Source organism: Coffea arabica, chromosome 4e, assembly GCF_036785885.1.
Source record: "Coffea arabica cultivar ET-39 chromosome 4e, Coffea Arabica ET-39 HiFi, whole genome shotgun sequence".
NCBI classification, from domain to species: Eukaryota; Viridiplantae; Streptophyta; class Magnoliopsida; order Gentianales; family Rubiaceae; genus Coffea; species Coffea arabica.
The window spans coordinates 16,888,180-16,910,416 of record NC_092317.1 but is presented as its reverse complement, the minus strand read 5'-3'; the positions used below and the strand labels follow the sequence as shown (position 1 = coordinate 16,910,416).

At 36.8% G+C, this 22,237-nt stretch overlaps 1 protein-coding gene across 2 annotated transcripts; it reads left to right on the top strand.

Moving 5' to 3' along the window:
• Nucleotides 1-10,988: 10,988 nt before the first annotated feature.
• LOC113742876 (pyridoxine/pyridoxamine 5'-phosphate oxidase 1, chloroplastic-like) lies at nucleotides 10,989-21,708 on the top strand. Of its 2 annotated transcripts, XM_072047738.1 has the most exons (14): nucleotides 10,989-11,356; nucleotides 11,495-11,533; nucleotides 12,750-12,917; nucleotides 13,002-13,107; nucleotides 15,319-15,485; nucleotides 15,611-15,853; nucleotides 16,011-16,099; nucleotides 16,746-16,796; nucleotides 16,905-16,995; nucleotides 17,922-18,026; nucleotides 18,129-18,199; nucleotides 18,695-18,790; nucleotides 20,742-20,795; nucleotides 21,267-21,708. In XM_072047738.1, the coding sequence occupies exons 1-14, from the start codon at nucleotides 11,063-11,065 to the stop codon at nucleotides 21,331-21,333; spliced, it is 1,641 nt and encodes a 546-aa protein (XP_071903839.1). In that variant the 5' UTR covers nucleotides 10,989-11,062; the 3' UTR covers nucleotides 21,334-21,708. The 2 variants fall into 2 exon arrangements, with proteins under 2 accessions (XP_071903839.1, XP_027126690.1); XM_027270889.2 differs by lacking the exon at nucleotides 20,742-20,795 and having other exon boundaries at nucleotides 10,991-11,356.
• Nucleotides 21,709-22,237: the final 529 nt, after the last annotated feature.

Genomic DNA, 22,237 nt, shown 5'->3' with positions numbered 1-22,237 from the left:
GGAAATTTCAGTTTTAAATTGGTAATCTGTATGTCCTGAGCTTAAAACTGTGATTAGCTAGTTATTAACAAGATAACTAAGCTCTGCCTGCAGTTGTTTTGGTTGGTTTAAAACAGAAAAAAAAAATAAAAGAAAATCTGTTACATGCATGTTCATCCGAAACTAGCTGAACAGAATCACTGGAAATTTTGAGGTTTGCAGCTGTTATTCGAATTTAACCTCGAACTGGGAATGTTTATTAGCTAACTACGTGTTTGCATGTCAAAATGGAGGACTTCAAACACTGGTTTGGCCGAGTAAAACCCGGATCAGTAATGGTCTAAGCTGCTGGAAATTTTTCCAGAGTAGCCGAGTAAGGAAGAAAAGAATTTTCCAGTTTTCTTTGGCCAAATTGGATGGGACTTTTGGTGGAATAATTTGCTGGAACTATCTGTCACTTGACTCATTTCATGTCAAAAAAAATGCATGTTAAGCGTTTAGTGTTTAAAGCAAGTTAAGGATGGAAACCTTGTTGAAAATTCTGAAGTATCTTTGCTGGAAATCAGTACGTGGTTGCTAGCCGTACTAGCTCAAGCTTTTAATGAGTTTATTTTCTGGACTCGTGTATTATTTGCTTTAGTTTAAGTTGAGCAGGTTATGAGCTATATGTTTAGAGTATCTAGCAAGTAAAAGATGGAGAGTTATTAGATATTTTGAATTGACACTTGCTGGAATTTTCCTGACTTTCAAAGCAAGAGAGAAATTCATGAACTTCTTGAGTTAATTGATTGTAAACTAGCCGTGACTTAATTTTTTTTTATATATACTCGAGTTAAAATTTCTGCTGTTCGTAGCAAGGGATGGTAGCTTGATACCAAGAACTAATGATTGATGAAGCTCTTGGCCATTTGAGTAATTTTTACAAGGGTTAAATTCTTGGTGGAATTGTTTAAGTGGTTTGGCCAAAATGCATATGGAAGGTCCACGATTTGTGATTTGGAATTGTTTTAATACTTTGGACTTCCTTTGGTTGATTTTGATTAGAATTGAATCTGTTGAGACCTAGGGCTAATGATTGATGAAACCCTAGTGAAATTGATGTTTGAATTGTGTTTTTGCTATATTGGCGACTTGGAATATAATGTGCAAATGAATTGGAATCGTGAAGTCCGTTTTGGTCCCTTGAATTCGAATACTTTTAAATCAAGCTTTGTGGGAATATTTTGCCTTAATATCAAGTTATATACATTGAGTATAGTTCGTTAATATTAAAATCTAGATATCGGAACCTTTAAAACCTTGCCGACTAATTACGCCTTCCTTCGCTTAAACCAGTTTTATTACCTCCAGGGAGTAATTGCAATAACTACTAAACTTTAAGTTTTCGTAAAATTACCCTTGATTAACTGTTTTAGAGAAAACTTGTTAAAAACATCTAATTCGAATAATTTCAAATAAAAGACATGGAAAATTTACTCGGCAAGAAACTTTGCTAAAACCAATTTAGCTTTAGTTTGCCTATAGAAGGGAAATACCTTTAAAAAGAAACCACACGAAACATTTTATCCCTTTTTCCAGTTTAATTTTAAAAGGAGGTTATTGACTTGTTTTGAGAAATTAAGCTAGATTTATACAAGATAATCTTTTATTTATAAACCAAGGGTTCGTTTAGTAAAACTTATGGTTTATAAAACTTGAATTTTCTAGGATCCAACAAGGACGCGGACTACGAGTTCCAGCCTGACTTTTGAGCCTGACTTTTTGGTGAGTGTCCCTGCTTGTTCCACGCCTACTTGATTAAAGTGCTTTCTTGACTTGATATGTGATAATCGGAAAATGGATTTTCTGATTCATCGAAGTGGGCAGTGTGTACTTTATCGCACTAGTTCTTTCGAGTGGTGACTTGCTTGAAATATTTTCGTGAAATAGCTTGCTTGCACTTGCTAAGTACTGAGTAGGGAAATGTACCACACCTGAGGGTGGGAGGGCCTCTTATCCTATCTCAAGTGCTAAAACCTTGGAATACTTGCTAAGTACTGAGTAGGGGAATGTACCACACCTGAGGGTGGGAGGGCCTCTTATCCTATCTCAAGTACTAAATCACCAGGCAGGGGAATGTACCACACCTTAAGGGTGGGAGGGCCTCTTATCCTGACCTGGTAACCATGTGTTGTGACGTCGCTGGGTGAATCCCTCGACCAATTTCCTGAGGGTATACGCAAGTATACTGCTCCCAATTTCCTAGGGTATACTCGAGTACTACCGCTCTCATCTATCTTGCCGTGCGGGCCCGGAGCTGGGGTATGATCGGTGGCCGGAGTTAAGTAAAATAAGGAGTTCTACGTGGACCGTAGGTAGTGAGAGTTGACGGAGAGTCAACTACGGAAAATTTTGATCAAGCGCGGAAAATGGCTCCTGAGAGCCCCTGTATCCTACCTTGTGCTGTTATTCGCTTTCCTATTTGTTTACGTTAATCGAAATCAATACTTGCTATTCGTTTATTTGATTGCATGTTTTGGGGCACCACTGAGTTTTAGCTCACCCCACGTTCATTTGTTTTCCTTGACAGGTCTTGAAGTTTGAGAAATCTGAGCTACTTATATTTTCTTATGAATGTATTTGAACTTTATTACTTCGTTTTGCGGTTTGTAATGTATTTCTGAATTAAACGATATAGTTTTGTTTTGGGGTTGCCACTTGAAGCTGGAAAAGTGTAAACCCTAATTCTGATATTTGGCTATCTTCAGATGCTGTTATCTCTGAAGTTAATGTTGTGTTAGCAATTGGTTTATTTTGGGAGATTCGTTATTGTAATAGTTTAGGTTATTATTGGAAAGGTTTTAGGTTAGATTGCTTGCTTGAGTCCTGGCGAGAGCTGGGCAGACGGCCCGCCAACCCTCTGGTTCGCCTTAGGGGGAAGTGGGGTCGTCACTGGTGGTATCAGAGCTCTTATCGAGCTCGTGCCGGGAGAGGATTCTCGGACTGTGGGAATTGGCTTGTTAAGTGTGGAACAAAAGTCTATAGTTGGAGATATTAGATATGTATGTTGGGTAGGAATCTCAGATATAGGTAAGTTACTCTTGGGACTGGCCAGCCTGAGGTGTGAATTAGCCTATTGTCAGATTCTTGTACCCGAATACCAGATATTTCATTCAATGGGGTATTTGCAAATTGGGAAGAATTTAGTATGTTGCATTATGATGTGATTAGAAAGCATGATTAAATTTGGAAAAGTGAATCGAAAGGATCAAGTCTAGCTTTTGAAAAATTTAAGGTGAAGAGCCAATGGTGAGATCTTGAAGATTAGTGCTAATTCTGTATTTAAGATGAATAATTTTACTAGTCATTTAACGGTAAATGGAATATATGCTATCTCTCAGCCAAAATATAGGTTTAGACTTAGAATTGAGTGAAATCATAGTTTAGATAGGAACTATGCAGTTGTGAATAGCTCTAAACCTTGAGGAGAGTTTTTTTTTTAAAAAACTGAGGTGAGATAAGTTGACGAATTTGCCATGTGAGGTGAGTTATCGATGACATTGTGGTTCCTTAAGTTTTACTGGATGATTATTTGGGACTAATGTCCAAAAGGATAAAGATAACTAGTTGTTAGGTTATTAGAAAAGCCAATGTATGAAATATTTGAGATCATTTAGAATACTTAAGAGCCATTGATGTACTTAAGTGATGATCATGTTATTCGATTTAATATTAGACGTGGTAGATCTACACTCCACTAAAGGTTAAGTTGAATCTAAACTAAGGGTTGAGCTATTAGCTATGTGGTTATAATAATTTGTGTATTGTTGTATTGTTTTCTTTCATGCTTATAAAGATTGAAGTTTGAGTTATGTATGAAAATAATGAATGTATTCGTGAATTGTTTGGCTCTTGAAGTTGTATGAAATTGGTGTGCAATGTGACTCATATTGTGTGTATGAAATTTGATGATTACGCGTCTACTTTGTTATAATGTTGAAAAAAAAATATTTTTTTTTGAGAATTTAGAAATATCCTAGAATAGTGCAGTATATATATATGAATCGAATAAAAATAAGATAGGAATATTGTGATTTGAGCAATTTGAATACATGATATAGTTGAATAAGTTACATGACTAATTAACTCTCCTTTTTTCTCAATTCTCATATTGATTTTACTTACAAAAAAGAACAATAATATAATAAACATTTCTATTCTCGCATAAATGCCTTATTTTCCAATAATAGGCATAATTTAGGCAATGGATCGCCAAGTAATAGGAAGGGGACGTGGGAGACCTACTAGGCAACACCCAGAAGCGGGTGGTGATAGGGAACCTGAGGTCAATCAAGACCAAGGGCAAGAGGGAGTGGCTAGAGATCAAGTGGCCACCGCAATTAACCGGATCACTGACGTCTTAGAGCGCTTGACTGAACACCAAGCCTCTGGGCCAGTGCATCAACAAGGAGGCCCAGCCGATTCTGAGGATCGGGCATTAGAAAGATTTCGAAAGTTCGGACCTCCCAAATTTTATGTAGGACCCGAACCGGAGATAGCCGAAGGCTGGTGGGAGAGAATCTCTGACATCTTCGCAGCCTTAAACTACACGGAAGAAAGACAAGTGACTTTCGCCGCATTCCAATTTGAGGGAGCTGCTCGCTCCTGGTGGAACTTAGTGAGGGTTAATTGGGATAGACACCATACTCCGAGAACTTGGGCGAACTTCACAAGGGAGTTCAACGCCAAATTTCTTCCACCTCTCATCCAAGAGAAAAGAGAGGATGATTTCATTAAGTGTAGGCAGGGGGCGATGAGTGTCGCCGAATATGAGATTCAGTTCACGAAATTGTCCCGTTATGCTCCGGAATTGGTAGCTACGGAGCAAAGGCGTGTAAGGAGGTTTGTGCAGGGACTGAACGTGGAAATTCAGGAGGGATTAGCTGCTGTTCGGGTAGACACATTTGCTGATGCTGTAGAGAGAGCTCAAAGGATTGAAGTTGCCAGAGCTCAAGTAAAAACTTTCCAGGCCAAGAAAAGATTTGCACCTAGCAGCAGTTGGGAGCCGACTTATGGAAATACTCCACTGGCCAAAATAGGTCGAGGAACAAGCGGAGTAAATAGCCCTGGAGCACCACGAGGAGCTCTAGTAGGAGGAGCTGGGGCAAGAAATGCAGGGGGAAGAGATAATGGAGCTAGCGGGGGACCAAATGGAAGAGGTCAACCTAGGAACGCCTCGCAAGGAGGTCGTGTGACCACTCCCCAGGCAACTTGTGGGTATTGTAGGAAAACTGGCCATAATGAGGACGGATACTGGAGAAAACAAGGAAAGTGCTTGAGGTGCGGAAGTAGCGAGCACCAAGTTGCCGGTTGCCCAAAAATGCAAGAAGGTGAGAATTTTGAGGACAAAATTCATTTTAAGGAGGGGAGGATGTGAGAACCCCGAAAATATATATATACAAATATCATTGCATATTTTATTTGCACTTCTAATTCTTTAATAAATTTTAGCATTTAATCTAATTGTTTTTAAATAAGTACGTAAAAATAATTTTCATGTGCAAAATAATATAATTTGTGCTAAACTATTAAATTCCTTGGCTTTATTATATTAAATTAATATTTCGAAGGTAAATTATTTCGTTTATTTAATAATTAATTTCTCCGAATTCCGTTAGCTAAACTTTAATCGTTAATAATGTTCAAGGTTAATAGGAACCTTAGTACTAAGATGCAATTGATAAACTTTAGATAAAATCGATATAAGTATACCAAGTATACTTAGGACGTTAAAATCTCGATAGTTTAATTTTTGCGAGACGAGTATACTAGTAGGCATTCAAATTGCATTCGGGGTAAATTTTGGAATTAGAGTAGGATTGAGGACTTGAGTGGAAATTTAGATGAAATGTGAAAAGACCAAATTGGCCCTCCACAATTTCGGAAAAATTACCATGCAACCATCCGAGCTCCATTGGCCACTCTTCAAATCAGAACATTTCCATTCTCTGCCGGACTGCATTTCCTTTTACCCTCTCATACACTCAACCTCCCTCAAAACCGCAACTCCATTCCACCATTTCACCTCAGACCACAACAACATTCCACTTCATTCCTTTACCTCGTTAATATCGGCCGAGAGAGAGAGCCACCTTCTGCAACCGAGAGTAAGAAGAAAAAAAAACTGTGAGCTGCAACCTGTTCTGGTTCTGTCCGGGAGTTGAAGGAAGAAAGGGAGAGGCCGTGCATGAGTTCTTTCTGCACCTTCACCTCCACCAGCTGCAGCCATTTCATCAGTTCCAACCGCAACACCATTCCAGCTGCAACCAGAAAACCAGAACCAAACCATCGCGTGCGTGAGCCAGCCGAGAGGAGAGGAAGGAAACTTCAGTATCTGTCGCGTGAGTGAGCTTCCAGTAGAGGTAATTTCTGGACTGAAAGCAGTAGATTACAGGTAGATTAAGCTGATTAAGGACTTGCATGTGAAGCTGATGCATTCGGATGATGAAATCAAAGCATAAGAAAATTGGATTCGAAGGAAATGGAATTACCGAGAAGCTGAAACGAGAATGCAGCTTTAATTCTGTTTCTCTGGAGTAATCTGAGCATATAGATGTGATTAACTAACTAAGAACAAGATGTTTAAGCTCTGCATGAAGCTAACTGGTTGGATTAAGCTAAAAAAAAAATGAAATGAAATCTGCTTGCATGCAAGCTTAGCCGAGAAGAATGGAACAAATTCTGATTTGATTGGGGAATGCGGATGACACCCGAATCTGATTTTGGACTAGAAATGTTAATTAATTAGGTAAGTAGTTGCATGACAGATTTGAGAGCAAAATACAAAGTTTAGCCGAAGGAAAAATTTGGATTATGACTAACTAAGTGCTGGAAGATTTCTGTGATTGCCGAGGGAATGAAGCTGGAAATTTCAGTTTTAAATTGGTAATCTGTATGTCCTGAGCTTAAAACTGTGATTAGCTAGTTATTAACAAGATAACTAAGCTCTGCCTGCAGTTGTTTTGGTTGGTTTAAAACAGAAAAAAAAAATAAAAGAAAATCTGTTACATGCATGTTCATCCGAAACTAGCTGAACAGAATCACTGGAAATTTTGAGGTTTGCAGCTGTTATTCGAATTTAACCTCGAACTGGGAATGTTTATTAGCTAACTACGTGTTTGCATGTCAAAATGGAGGACTTCAAACACTGGTTTGGCCGAGTAAAACCCGGATCAGTGATGGTCTAAGCTGCTGGAAATTTTTCCAGAGTAGCCGAGTAAGGAAGAAAAGAATTTTCCAGTTTTCTTTGGCCAAATTGGATGGGACTTTTGGTGGAATAATTTGCTGGAACTATCTGTCACTTGACTCATTTCATGTCAAACAAAATGCATGTTAAGCGTTTAGTGTTTAAAGCAAGTTAAGGATGGAAACCTTGTTGAAAATTCTGAAGTATCTTTGCTGGAAATCTGTACGTGGTTGCTAGCCGTACTAGCTCAAGCTTTTAATGAGTTTATTTTCTGGACTCGTATATTATTTGCTTTAGTTTAAGTTGAGCAGGTTATGAGCTATATGTTTAGAGTATCTAGCAAGTAAAAGATGGAGAGTTATTAGATATTTTGAATTGACACTTGCTGGAATTTTCCTGACTTTCAAAGCAAGAGAGAAATTCATGAACTTCTTGAGTTAATTGATTGTAAACTAGCCGTGACTTAATTTTTTTTATATATACTCGAGTTAAAATTTCTGCTGTTCGTAGCAAGGGTTGGTAGCTTGATACCAAGAGCTAATGATTGATGAAACTCTTGGCCATTTGAGTAATTTTTGCAAGGGTTAAATTCTTGGTGGAATTGTTTAAGTGGTTTGGCCAAAATGCATATGGAAGGTCCACGATTTGTGATTTGGAATTGTTTTAATACTTTGGACTTCCTTTGGTTGATTTTGATTAGAATTGAATCTGTTGAGACCTAGGGCTAATGATTGATGAAACCCTAGTGAAATTGATGTTTGAATTGTGTTTTTGCTATATTGGCGACTTGGAATATAATGTGCAAATGAATTGGAATCGTGAAGTCCGTTTTGGTCCCTTGAATTCGAATACTTTTAAATCAAGCTTTGTGGGAATATTTTGCCTTAATATCAAGTTATATACATTGAGTATAGTACGTTAATATTAAAATCTAGATATCGGGACCTTTAAAACCTTGCCGACTAATTACGCCTTCCTTCGCTTAAACCAGTTTTATTACCTCCAGGGAGTAATTGCAATAACGACTAAACTTTAAGTTTTCGTAAAATTACCCTTGATTAACTGTTTTAGAGAAAATTTGTTAAAAACATCTAATTCGAATAATTTCAAATAAAAGACATGGAAAATTTACTCGGCAAGAAACTTTGCTAAAACCAATTTAGCTTTAGTTTGCCTATAGAAGGGAAATACCTTTAAAAAGAAACCACACGAAACATTTTATCCCTTTTTCCAGTTTAATTTTAAAAGGAGGTTATTGACTTGTTTTGAGAAATTAAGCTAGATTTATACAAGATAATCTTTTATTTATAAACCAAGGGTTCGTTTAGTAAAACTTATGGTTTATAAAACTTGAATTTTCTAGGATCCAACAAGGACGCGGACTACGAGTTCCAGCCTGACTTTTGAGCCTCACTTTTTGGTGAGTGTCCCTGCTTGTTCCACGCCTACTTGATTAAAGTGCTTTCTTGACTTGATATGTGATAATCGGAAAATGGATTTTCTGATCCATCGAAGTGGGCAGTGTGTACTTTATCGCACTAGTTCTTTCGAGTGGTGACTTGCTTGAAATATTTTCGTAAAATAGCTTGCTTGCACTTGCTAAGTACTGAGTAGGGGAATGTACCACACCTGAGGGTGGGAGGGCCTCTTATCCTATCTCAAGTGCTAAAACCTTGGAATACTTGCTAAGTACTGAGTAGGGGAATGTACCACACCTGAGGGTGGGAGGGCCTCTTATCCTATCTCAAGTACTAAATCACCAGGCAGGGGAATGTACCACACCTTAAGGGTGGGAGGGCCTTTTATCCTGACCTGGTAACCATGTGTTGTGACGTCGCTGGGTGAATCCCTCGACCAATTTCCTGAGGGTATACGCAAGTATACTGCTCCCAATTTCCTAGGGTATACTCGAGTACTACAGCTCTCATCTATCTTGTCGTGCGAGCCCGGAGCTGGGGTATGATCGGTGGCCGGAGTTAAGTAAAATAAGGAGTTCTACGTGGACCGTAGGTAGTGAGAGTTGACGGAGAGTCAACTACGGAAAATTTTGATCAAGCGCGGAAAATGGCTCCTGAGAGCCCCTGTATCCTACCTTGTGCTGTTATTCGCTTTCCTATTTGTTTACGTTAATCGAAATCAATACTTGCTATTCGTTTATTTGATTGCATGTTTTGGGGCACCACTGAGCTTTAGCTCACCCCACGTTCATTTGTTTTCCTTGACAGGTCTTGAAGTTTGAGAAATCTGAGCTACTTATATTTTCTTATGAATGTATTTGAACTTTATTACTTCGTTTTGCGGTTTGTAATGTATTTGAATTAAACGATATAGTTTTGTTTTGGGGTTGCCACTTGAAGCTGGAAAAGTGTAAACCCTAATTCTGATATTTGGCTATCTTCAGATGCTGTTATCTCTGAAGTTAATGTTGTGTTAGCAATTGGTTTATTTTGGGAGATTCGTTATTGTAATAGTTTAGGTTATTATTGGAAAGGTTTTAGGTTAGATTGCTTGCTTGAGTCCTGGCGAGAGCTGGGCAGACGGCCCGCCAACCCTCTGGTTCGCCTTAGGGGGAAGTGGGGTCGCCACAGATTGTTATAATATTTTCAAATATTGAAAATCCGGACAGAATTCTTGAAGTAGCTTTCTGCGTTTCATTCATAACCTTTTAGGTTTCAATTGTCATTTGAAAAGATACAACTCCAGACATGTTTCTAATATTTAATAACTGTTTAAGGGACATGAAACTTTATTTATATGGATCAATCTGTGGTCTTTTTGTTACAGACAAAAAGATCTACAAACTCTAGAAAATCACTGCTCTTGTCTTCTTTGTTCTTGGGGTTGTAACAACTTAATGCAAAGTTTTGTAACCAAACTTCATCATATTCCAGAGGATATTCATCCTTGATCTTTTGCGCAATATAGTGGACGAATAAAGTTTTAAGAAAAGTGATTTGTAATCACGATTTAAAACCTTTTTCTTGTTAGTTTTGTAACCATTTTATTGTATTCTTTTTATTGTTGTTCTAACAATGAAGGGGGACTAAGATCAAGATTCAAATCGAGAGTATCAAAAGGCAAACCAGAGATGAGTGATTATGGTTTCATGGCAAATCTTTAAGATAGCAGGTGATGTAGTTGCGAAGCTTTGTGAGATGAAGCATGGGTTAGAACTAGCACAGAATCTGGTTATAAGAATGTCATTTCCAAGTCCGATTTGTACGTGTTGAACTATTATTACATCTCAGCCCCTTCATTTGTCCTTTGATGTAATAAGGGTGGCAAACCAACATTAATTTTTCAATATATAATAGGCCTTTGGCCCTCTATAATACCAAACAAAAAAAAAAAAAAAAGAATTGGTTCATTTGAAAACATATAAAGAAAATATAGAACTAAATCAAGACAAGTATAAAATAACATATATGTGTATCATTAACTTTTCTTCTACTAATAACACATCAAGTTTTACTTTGTTATAGTTTGCATCTATTCCAATCCCACTTTCACAATATTTTCATTGAGATTAAACCACTCAAATTAATCAAATCCAATCATAATGTCAATTATAACGGAAAGCGATTGAGATGATTTTCAATTCAATCGTTCCTAAACATTTTTGTCTAATTTAATAAAATACACTTATTTCTTCGGGATAGAAAATACTTTGAATTGAAAGTAAATACAGAATAAATTTTATGAATTCCGTATATAGCATTAAAAATAATGTTGCCATGTTTATAATTACAACCCAACCCAACATGCAATTATCCAACCGTATGTGCCACTCCGTCTTAGACGGCAACACTTGGCAAATGGCGATGACGAGCAAGCAAAGTATCAAATACTGCTATTAAAATGTTGCAAATGCTGCAAAAGGGCAAAGGAATGACATCTTTATTGCTCAGCATCTACCAACTGCTCCAATCCAAATTTGCCCACCATATTCTTACCGCACCTTCTACTACTGCTATTCTCAAGCCCAGTTCTCTTCCTTTCCTCCGCCACAACCGCTCTTATCAAATCCGAGGAATGACGTCAGTTCAGGGAGTCCAGGACCCGGAAACTGTATCGTATTTAAGGCAGAGTGAAGCTGCTGAGATTGATGAGATTCTTATGGGCCCTCTTGGATTCAGCGTCGATCAGCTTATGGTTACTGTTTTTTTTTTAAATTTCTTTGAGTTTCAATTATGAGTTTTCTTGTTACATACTAGCGTGCAGATTATTTTGTCTCAATTGTTGCAGCCCCATTTGAGATTTTTTTTTTTTTGGCGTGTTGAAAATTTACAGGAGTTGGCTGGTTTGAGTGTTGCTACTGCTATAGCTGAGGTACGTGACGTTTTTGGTCCTCTTTTTGGGTATTATTATTGAATTTTCCATTCTTTATGGGTTGAAGAAGTAGTATTTTTACTACAATTGAGGTTATTCAAGAAATCCGAGCCGATATTCGGCCTCTACTTTTTGTTACTTGTTCAGTCTTCTTTACTGACGTTAGTGGAATGCTAATAACGAGAGTTGGAGTGCGACTATGCTAAACCTTTAAAGATGGATGATTATTTTCTGATCTTTGGACATGCCTTTGGTTCCCTTCTACTTAATTTGTGTTTTTCGTCTAGGATTTTTGGGTAGGAATCTTTATTAGTTTTGGGAAATTTTGCTTACATTTTACTTCCTTAATTTTCTTGATTTGAACAGAGAGCAATAAACCTTTGTCCTAAGCTACAGCCATAAAGACTGTAATTTGGTGGATCTCATCGTATTACAATACCACACCAATAGCAAAACATGATTTCAACAATCAATCCGAGGAGGGAAACTCTCTTCACCGAGTTCTTAACTCATTGAGTGGACCTTTTTAGTCTTTAAAGTTAGACTACTGGTATAAGGCTGCTGAATTACATTTGGTTCAGACTGCAGTTTTTCTTCCTTAATTTGTGAAAGAAGAAAGTGTCAGACATTTTGTTGATGTTAGGATACTGCTGGCAGCACCTGATTGCAGATGCATCAATCAAATACTGACTAAGACCTTTGGTTAGAAAAAGGGATGTTGCTCTATAATGAACTTGGAAGATATAGTACGGAAAAACTCGAATTTTCCAGTCATGAACTTCTGTCATAAGTTAAATTCTATTCTTTTAGATCTTAGGAGAGTTCACCAATTGACTTGAAATTGGCAAGTACAGTTGGGGTGAGATCAAATTAAAAGAAATAGAACTTACCGTTTGAAGTCAATCAAGCTGTCATGGATTGGAGACTGTCAGGAATGTACTCAGAAAGGGTGATGCTTTTGTGATATCATTTCTGTAGTCATTGAGGAGAGAAATGAGATAGTAAGAAATCACAGAAAACGTCTAAAGAATAAGCTTGCTAGGCTCATAAATGTTACTTGAATTCGTCTGTTTTACTTTTTAAATCAGTGTGTTTACTTTTCCTTGTATCTTTCTAGAGTAATCTATACACCACATCTTTGGCTGATGATCAACTGTGGATGTAAAAGGCCATTGGATATTTCATTCATACAGTACTGAGGTTCTGTTTTTGGCAGGTTTATAAATCAAGTGAACGCAGTCGTGTTCTTGCTATTTGTGGTCCTGGCAACAATGGTGGCGATGGTCTTGTAGCTGCTCGACATTTATACCACTTTGGGTATAAGCCATACATTTGTTACCCCAAGCGAACTGCCAAGCCTCTTTATAATGGTTTGGTGACCCAGGTACAGGGAGAAATTTTAGCTTTTGCCATAATCCATTTTACTTAATTTATCAGCAGTGCTTATACACTGGATTATCACTTGTAGCTTGAGTCACTGTCAGTACCTTTCCTGTCAGTGGAAGATCTTCCTATGGATTTGTCAGACAGCTTTGACATTCTAGTTGATGCAATGTTTGGATTCTCCTTCCACGGTATCCTTCCCTTCTCATATTATAGAGTTGAGCTTGTTTATGTTTATCTTCTCTTTTTTGGGTATTGGAGTGCTATTAATTAATATACTACTGCAACAGTAGAAAATGCATAAGCATCTAGATATGGCTAAGCGCGAGTGGAGTGAAAGTTGCAAGTATTAAGAGATTATATGAATAAACCAATCCCATCAATGACTTAATAGTTTAAGATTGAGCAATACTACCACTCTATGGCACAAAAAGGAAACATTATACCATATCTGGCCCCATTTATCAAATTTGTGTCTGTGTATGTCAAGATTGAACAATACTACCACTGTATGGCACAAAAAGGAAACACTATACTGCATCTGGCCCCGTTTATCAAATTTGTGTGTGTGTATGGGTGCAGGGGTGGGTGTGTGGGTGTGTGTGTCAGAGAGAGAGAGAGAGAGCATCTAGTATATCATTCTTTTTATTGGGTTGTTAGACGTTTGTTGTCAGTTGATTGTTGTTACAACCAAGTGGCTTAGGTTTCTTCATACTGTTCTTCCCTTTTGTATCCTCTTTTCCTTTTTTTCATTTTCATTTTATATTCATGATAACGTACATTACCAAGGAGTGTCAATGTAGTAATAAATCACCTCTACCGCTATCGCCTTCTTTTTTTTGGTGCTTTTCCATTTGTTGTGTAGTAATAATGTAGTTTTTTGCTCATTTATTCATCTTTTCCTGAGTATGGGCGCACAGGAATCAATGCCACAAACTTTTCAATGGTTGGCTATAGTGTCAGCCTTCAAAAGTTGTTATACTTTTTCTCCTCTTTTGTAATTGTGCAAGCAGATAATGTCCTCTATGTTTTTTCCCATTCTCAAATACCATAACCTAATCATTGCATTTTATGTGCAATCACTAGTAAAAATTAGTTATCTACACTCAAAATAATCAGAGTAGATGAATAACCATATGAAAAAAAAGGCCAACAAGAGTTTCATGTCACTTAACTGAACAATTTATTGATTATGCTGGAAACAACATAATTGGATAAAAGGCTGCCCATATTTACTTGCAGACTTGGGAAATAGCTCCAATTTAGCTGTCGCATCTAGAATTCCTAATACATGGTCTAAGATGCTCTTTCCTGTTTCGTAGAATTGCTAAAAGTTTGTTGGGGTATTGAAGGCAAGCTTCTTTTATCTAGGTTGAGGGTAATTATTAGTTCCAAGCATTTATCTGGGTGCTTTTATTTTTCTTAACTTGTCCTGGTTTTTCTAGGTAGGTAATGGTCATATAATCATCTACAAGTTGAGATTCACTGTACAAAATGATGTATTCGTCAAAAACCTTGTGCTACTATAGCTTCTTCGGAAAACTGGTGCTCTCTATTTGATACAATTATAATCTCTGGGATACTTGTTTGCATACTGTTCCTATATGGAGTTTTTTCTTGGCTATCTTCACCTGTATCTTCCCTGAAGTTGCAGCTGAAATTAATGTGTAATTTTTTGTTATCTGATTAGTCATTCCAGAATTTAACTCCAAAATTTAATATAAGTTGATTTGAAAGCCCACATCCCTTCAATAAAGGCAGCAGTATAAAATATACATGGTTTCCCATTGAAAATAAGATATGGATCAGCATGAATTCATGATAAGTGCAGTAAATTTTCATTGAAGTTGAAATGGACGTGTTAATAGCTTGTCTATTTGGCTCTTTGACTTAAATTATTGGTCTAGAACCTTGAGTCAGTTTATCAAATCAATTCCATTGTTCTGTTTTGTTTATTCATTTTTTGTTTTTATGTTGTAACAAGTCCACCAACTCTGGAGATGTGTTGGTGTTTGACAACTTATATAAACACAGGACAAAAAAGATAACTCTGAATTTGGAAATAGACTGGACTATGATTGTCCGAACAATGCCGAAAAGAAAGAATGTCCAAACAAGTCTAGGTATTTTGTTTGTAGCTGAAGCTGGTCACTCCTTGGAGATTTACCTACTCATTGTTAACTATGTATAAATGGTTTAGTATGTCTGCAAAATTCAAGTGCTCAGCTAGAAATTCTTTGTCATGACTTTGGAAATGGCTATTTAGCGAACTGTACTTGTTTTGGTGCTCCTAATATTGTGGAGTCTTAAAAAATATGAAGTTTTGTTTGGTAACATTCCTTAATTGATTAACACCATTCGTTTTTCCATGTACATTGATCAATTGCGCTGAACCTGCTCAGGTACACCTAGACCACCCTTCGATGATCTGATTAGGAGACTTTTGAACTTGACAAGTCCTGACATGAATGCTTCAAGACTACCTGCAATTGTCTCTGTAGATATTCCATCCGGATGGCATGTGGAAGAAGGAGATTTAAGTGGTGATGGCATTAAACCCGATATGCTGGTATTTCTGTTTATGCATGGAGCACTTTTTCTAAATTCTTGCCTTTCGTCATGCTTACAAAGTCTGGAGATGATGTGATCATCGGCCCCATTACTCTATCTAAATTACGTGAGTTCTCTGTGTAGGTTTCTTTAACTGCTCCAAAATTATGTGCCAAAAAGTTTACTGGTCAACACCACTTTTTAGGCGGCAGATTCATTCCACCAGCTATCATTGACAAATTCAGGCTTCAGCTTCCAGCATATCCTGGCACATCTATGTGTGTACGAATAGGAAAGCCTCCAAGAGTTGACATATCAGCTTTGAGAGAGAACTATGTTTCTCCTGAGCTTCTTGAGGGGCAAGTTGACTCTGATCCTTTTGATCAGGTACCAGTTTCTGTCAATCTGGAATTGGCTGTTAATTCAATGGATTACTTGTGTAGATCATTACCTAAACCCCTGGCGTAATAAATGGAATATGAAAAAGTGATTGGATTGAATAAATCTCTCTGCACATTCTAATTAAATTGATGTTCATCTGCAGTTCCAAAAGTGGTTTGATGATGCTTTGGCAGCAGGCTTGAAGGAACCAAATGCCATGTGCCTGTCAACAACTGGGAGTGATAGAAAACCGTGGGTATTCTATTTATTGGTTGTTTTCTTCATTTTTTGTTTGATGACAGTCTAAACAAATAATTTCCCTTATTTTTTGGTAGAAATTCATTGTGCTTCCTAATTCCCAGTCGTTGATTACAGGAGATTTTAACACATTAAATGAACATTTTCGTGGAATTTACAAGTAATAAACCTCAACTAATAATTTTGTATGGATAAGGTCCTTTGTTGTTTTAGTTGCAATTTGATTTTGATGCATTTGAAATTCTAGATTTTTGAAGTTAATTTGTTCAAGAAAGCCAATGTTGTTTATGTATCCTTTTGGTTCCTGAAGCCTTTGGAGTTAATTGAGTAGTGGGTGGCATTTTTTTTAAGAAATGCTATTGACTGCAAAAGCTAATTGTTAAAATTCATGAATAGTTTCTATTGTCTTTCCATTGATTCATCTGCTGTGATACTATCCTCTTCTAGTTTTACTGGATCTGTGGCAGTAAGATTTTTATTTGTAGGATCCATTTTATGTCTCTGCAAAACTAAATAGCAAGACTAGCCACTTCGGTTTGATTAAAATGCTAAAATATAAGTTTAACGGCTGATTACACTAGTTACTGTAATATATAGAATATATGAATTGGCTATAATTCACCCATTTGACTTGTTGCAGTTCATCACGGTTTGTTCTACTGAAGGGTTTCAACAAAGATGGCTTTGTGTGGTTGGTTCAGAACCCTTAACTGCTTTATTGGCAATATCTGAAAGATAGTTTGTTTTGCTGCAGACATTCTGTCCTAAAATTATATTCTAAATGTTATGCCATGAGCAGGTATACCAATTATGGAAGTCGAAAGGCTCATCAAATATCTGAAAATCCTCATGCTGCTCTCCTTTTTTACTGGGATGCTTTGAATCGCCAGGTAAAACGTTGTCATCTGTTTTTAGTGCAATTAAGTATTCTTTAACAGCATATAATTAGGTTCTCTTACATTTATTTGACAGAATACATAAAGGAAAATTTGGATAATGCTAGTGGAGAGCTGAGATGTAATGCTTATTTCTTGAATCTGTAGACTTAAAAACTTTAGCCATGTTGTTATTGAGTGGTAGTCTAATTATGCACTTGGACTGAAATGACCATTGCTGCTATTTAGAATCTATTGTAGAACAAACTTCTAGATAAGGGCAATTTCAGAAGGGTCACCTTTTGATTGGGAAACCCTCAACGGCACATTTGCATGAAGTGTTAATGTTGTTCTAGTCTAAAAATGGTTGTGAAATTTAGGCCTGTTTTAATTTACCTGCAATGATGTTGTCACCTGTTGACTACTGAATAGTGGTACTTATACCAATAGATGTTAATGGCTTACCTGGATTGGAATACACATGTTATGGAAAATTTCTTCCTTCTAAGAGTGACTCTGTAAGATTACCGTGTTTCTTTGGAATCTCAAGTCCTTCGCCACTAATGGCAATCGAGCTTCGCGTGCTTACTTTGCCTGTTCTTTATCTGAAGCTTGTACGTGTGATCCAATTGGGCTGCCTTTTACACCATGTATCACTATTCACCATAAAATTGGTAAAAATTGTTAGACATCATGAGTGACAGTTATAAAGTTATAGATGGTAGTCAAATTCTTCAGTATCAAATCAGATCTGAATTGAGAAAATATGGTTAATTTTCTATTGCTTGCGCTACTACCATCTTTGTGGTTACATGCTAAATTACTCGCCTACAAATATCAGTTGATTTGTATGTTGTCCTTATTAGTATTTCTATAATGCAATGTATGTCTTCAGGGATGATGCACAGATGTGATTCATTCTACAACATTGTTTTATCCAGGTAAGAGTGGAAGGTTCTGTGGAGAAAGTATCTGAAGCGGAGTCTGAGCATTATTTTCATAGTCGTCCACGGGGAAGTCAGATTGGAGCAATTGCTAGTGATCAGGTTCCATATATTTTGTCTAAATGAGGCCGGTGATAGTAAATTTGAGTGCTTTCCTGTTAATAGCTAAAACAAGACCTCCCCCCCCCCCTCTCTTTTTTTTAGAGTTCTGTAATTCCTGGTCAGCAAGTGCTTCACCAAAAGTACAAGGATTTGGAGGCAAAGTACTCCGTGGGGTTAGTCGTTCAATCTTTTTCATTCAACCTTTTTCACCAGTGTGGCTACTTAGTTTCACTGTCGCCTTAAATTAATATCTGTTGGCAGTTTTTCATTTTTATTTTAGTTAAGAGCATGTATAACAATGGTGACACCTCAAGGATGCATCTATTTGTTTAAAGTTACATATACTTGTTTATTTGTATGTGGGCTAAACAATCTTTATGAAGAATTGATCTAAACCAGGATCTATATCTTATTCTCCTATTACTTATCTTTGCTGTTTTCATGAGTCAATCGTTGAATAGTTAATAGGTGTATCTGTACAAAAAGAAAAAAGGTGCTGTAAGTGCATCATATATATATTTTGGTCCTATGTTTTTTTCCTGTGCCAAGGTTGTGAGGATTCTCGTATAAAAACAAATTCTTTTTCTTTTTTCCCTTTTTTCCTGAGACTTATCTATTCTAACATTACATGCTAAACTCTTATGGGGTCTCTATTTCTCCTCTTGCAGGAGCTCAATCCCAAAGCCCAAGCACTGGGGAGGATACAGGCTCAAACCAGAAGTTTTTGAGTTTTGGCAAGGGCAGCAATCTCGCTTGCATGATAGGTATTTCCAATTCAGCCTTCTTTATCCCCTTTCTTTTTGAGGCAGCAATCTCGCTTGCATGACAGGTATTTGCTCAAGTGTGCGTTAAAGTTATTGGATCCTGTTTATTTTGCGAATTTATTTCAACCTCGTTTGTCTTGAAGCTCGACATCTGATTCCTTTTTAAGAGCTCCAAACACCAAAAACGCATGGCTTAGGAAAGAATCAACAAACCACATTCAATTCAATTTGCAACGTATTGTGTTTATTCATTTATCCACGTTTGTTGTTTTATACTTCATGGTCTTATTGGATTTGGGTTGAATGGGCTTTCGGGTATTGGTAAGTACTTTGGGCAAACCAACCCAACCCAAGTAAATTAATTAATCAGGTTAAACCCTGCCCAACATTTGTCCAGTTGATTGGTTGGGTAAACAGGTTCTTCTATAGTTTTGGGGCTTGAAATGGAAACTGTGATTTAATTGGTACAAGACATAGGCCCAGAGATTAAATATAATGAAGAAATTGAATGACCTAATACGACTTTCATATAAAAACTAAAGACCCGGGCCGTTGTATACTAGTATTGGTTATTACAAATTACTTTTTAAAAGTCCTTATCTGAATGATATGGGTTATTCAGTTGACACTCTGGATCCATTTCCAAATTCCAGAACCCAATTCGACCAACTATTTTTGGGTTAACCGGCCCAAGTGACCTGCCACTCATTTATCCTATCTATTTGAACCCGTTATACTTTGGTTTTTCAGGTTGACCTTAATAATTTGGAATTTACTTGATATGGTACTGCAAGTAAAGCAATAAATCAGACATTTAAAACCTACTCAGTATAATCAATTAGTGAATTTGTGTGACAACAGACTTATTTCGTGCTTCATATAATTGTCAAGACCTATAGAATGCAACATTAACTGTACAATTGTATTCAGAAGCAAAGCATTTATATCCTTCTCTAGTTGAGATTTTAGATAGTCAATTTTGTGAATGTTGTTTTACTGCATAAAATGCACTCGATGATGTTTATTACCTGTCAACTGAATGATGTTTGAAAATTTTGTTTAACTTAAGAGAGAATACGGCTGAATTATACGAACATGATCTGGTTAGATGGATTTGGGGCAGTGATAATGGGTGTGTATATTCAATTAATTTAGGTTTCTTTCCTGCTTATGCAATCACCTTTAGTCATATCAAGCCTGGGGTTAAATATTTTATTCCAACTCTACGACCCAATTTAGTTTCTGGATTTTCTCTTTTTAAAACTCATTAAAAATGAACTGTATTCAAGTATTTGGTGTTAATTTGGGTATTTCATGGTAAATATTGGTGCTAGAGATGTTATAGAGTAAATATATCTTTTTTACCTGCTATTCGTAAATGAGAAGTAATTATTGTTTTTATAGTTCTACACAGATTAGCCTTTTTCTCGAAGTTCTTTCTCAATTATGAATTAGAGTCCTAGAGGTTGTTGATATGTTTAGTTGGCTATTTGTCTTTTCTTGATCTTATTTTAGCCCTCAATGTTACGACAAATGCCCTCTGACTATTCCCATTCCAACCTTTGCTACTTTTTTCCCCTCTATTGCATCAATCCATACAATCTTTGAGTTATTAAGTGAATGCTATCTTTGCAAAACAACCTTATATAGCTCACTAAAATTTAGTTGGGGGATGTACCTAAAATGTCCCTACCCTTCTCTAAGTTATCTCCTCTGACAGTCACACCACAACACCACAAATACTGCCTCCCTCTACACAATGCCCCATGTGCCTCCCACCCCCTTCTCAATCCTGTCTGCAATGGGAAACCCCAATTGCCAATCAGCCAGACCCTCTCTTTTTTTTTTTTTTTTGTCTGGAGCAGAAGTATTTATGTTGTATTTTTAAAAAAAAAATTTGTAGGTTTTTGGATTATCATTTGGATATGAAATTGACTTTATGTGTTTCTAGCTTTGGCTTGTGGCTGCTGAATCTTCATGCATTTGGTTCCTTTTGCACTACATGGTTGGTTAGCTTCTCTCTCTTTCCAACCCTACATTCTTCCTCCCTCCCTCCTACCCAACTTCTCTGTTTACCACCTATGCTATCCTTTTAGCCTCCTTCCCTTTGTTTTCTGCTTACCTTGCTGCCTTTTTTTTCCTGCAACATATTCCTTCCTGTTTTACATTTTCATCTGAAAGAATGTGAGTGTTTTGTTTATGTAAATTTTATAACATTAGATTAAGCATTTGTTTTTGTGTTTCTATGTGCAAATTATGAGTGTTGGTGAACAATTTTTCTCAAGGATTTGCATGTGCCATTTGTCTGTCTGTGTTTGTATTTGTTTCGGTTTTTGTGTAGTTCAATCTTAATCTTAGCAGAAACTTTTAAAAAATGCTAAAAATATTGCTAATATCCTGAGGTTATAGGTATTTAAGTTTGTTCCTGTTGATGTCAGTTTCTTTTAGGCAAGCTTATCTTCTATGTTGTCGACAGGTTGCGCTACACTCCAAAAGAGATTGATGGGAAGAGAGTATGGAAAATTGATCGATTAGCTCCCTGACTAGCATTCTCAGTATCTTCTCTATGAAACATCCTAGTGATTCAGCATGATACAAGAGAAAATTTGAGTAAATATCGCGCCTCATTTCAGCATGTTGAAAACTCCTGAGCAGAGAACTAAGAGGACTATATGGAGTATGAGATATATGTATAGTGACTTGATCTTCTGTAGAAGAGTACCAATGCCAATTACTAGAATAAGAGAGAGAGAGAGAGAGAGAGAGAGAGAGAGAGAGTAGATATAAAGCCCTGCAGAAAAGGAATTTTATGTTCTCGTGTTTTCCTTAATCAACTGTGGGTTTTCTTACATTGTCCTTTTGCTTCTACTGAGAGCCATGTTTGTAAGGATTTTGCAAATAAAGCTAACCTTGTGTCACTTGCGTTCAATGTGTGTGTGTCATTTTTTTAACAGGTCTAGATGCACGACACAGCTTTCGGTGCAATTTAAATTTCTCATTTTGTAAATGTGACATGCATCCAAAATTATTAGTGCCCAAAAAAAAAAAAAGAAAGGTACATTTACTATGTAGCAAATATTGATCCTTGGGATTGGCTTAGCAAATAGCTGCGAACGTTGAAGTGAAGCTAGCTATACTGCAAAAGAAGCCTTTTTTTTCTGTTCGTTTAGAACCATTCCCAAAACCCAGCTAGTTTTCTACACTGTCATATGCTTGTTAAAATGATGGAAGCTTCATCATCAAGTGTGTCGTTTTGGTGGAACAATGTCAAATTGTCATCAAGAGGATCCATGGCTACTGATGGTAATGGTCAGTCACCTCCAATTTGAGGTTTTAATTAACTTGGAAGAAATAGGGATGCTTTTAAATGGTTTCTTGATTGTAGAAATCGAATAATATGCCCATGACTATTATACATATTGCTCAAATAAAATATATGAAATTTCT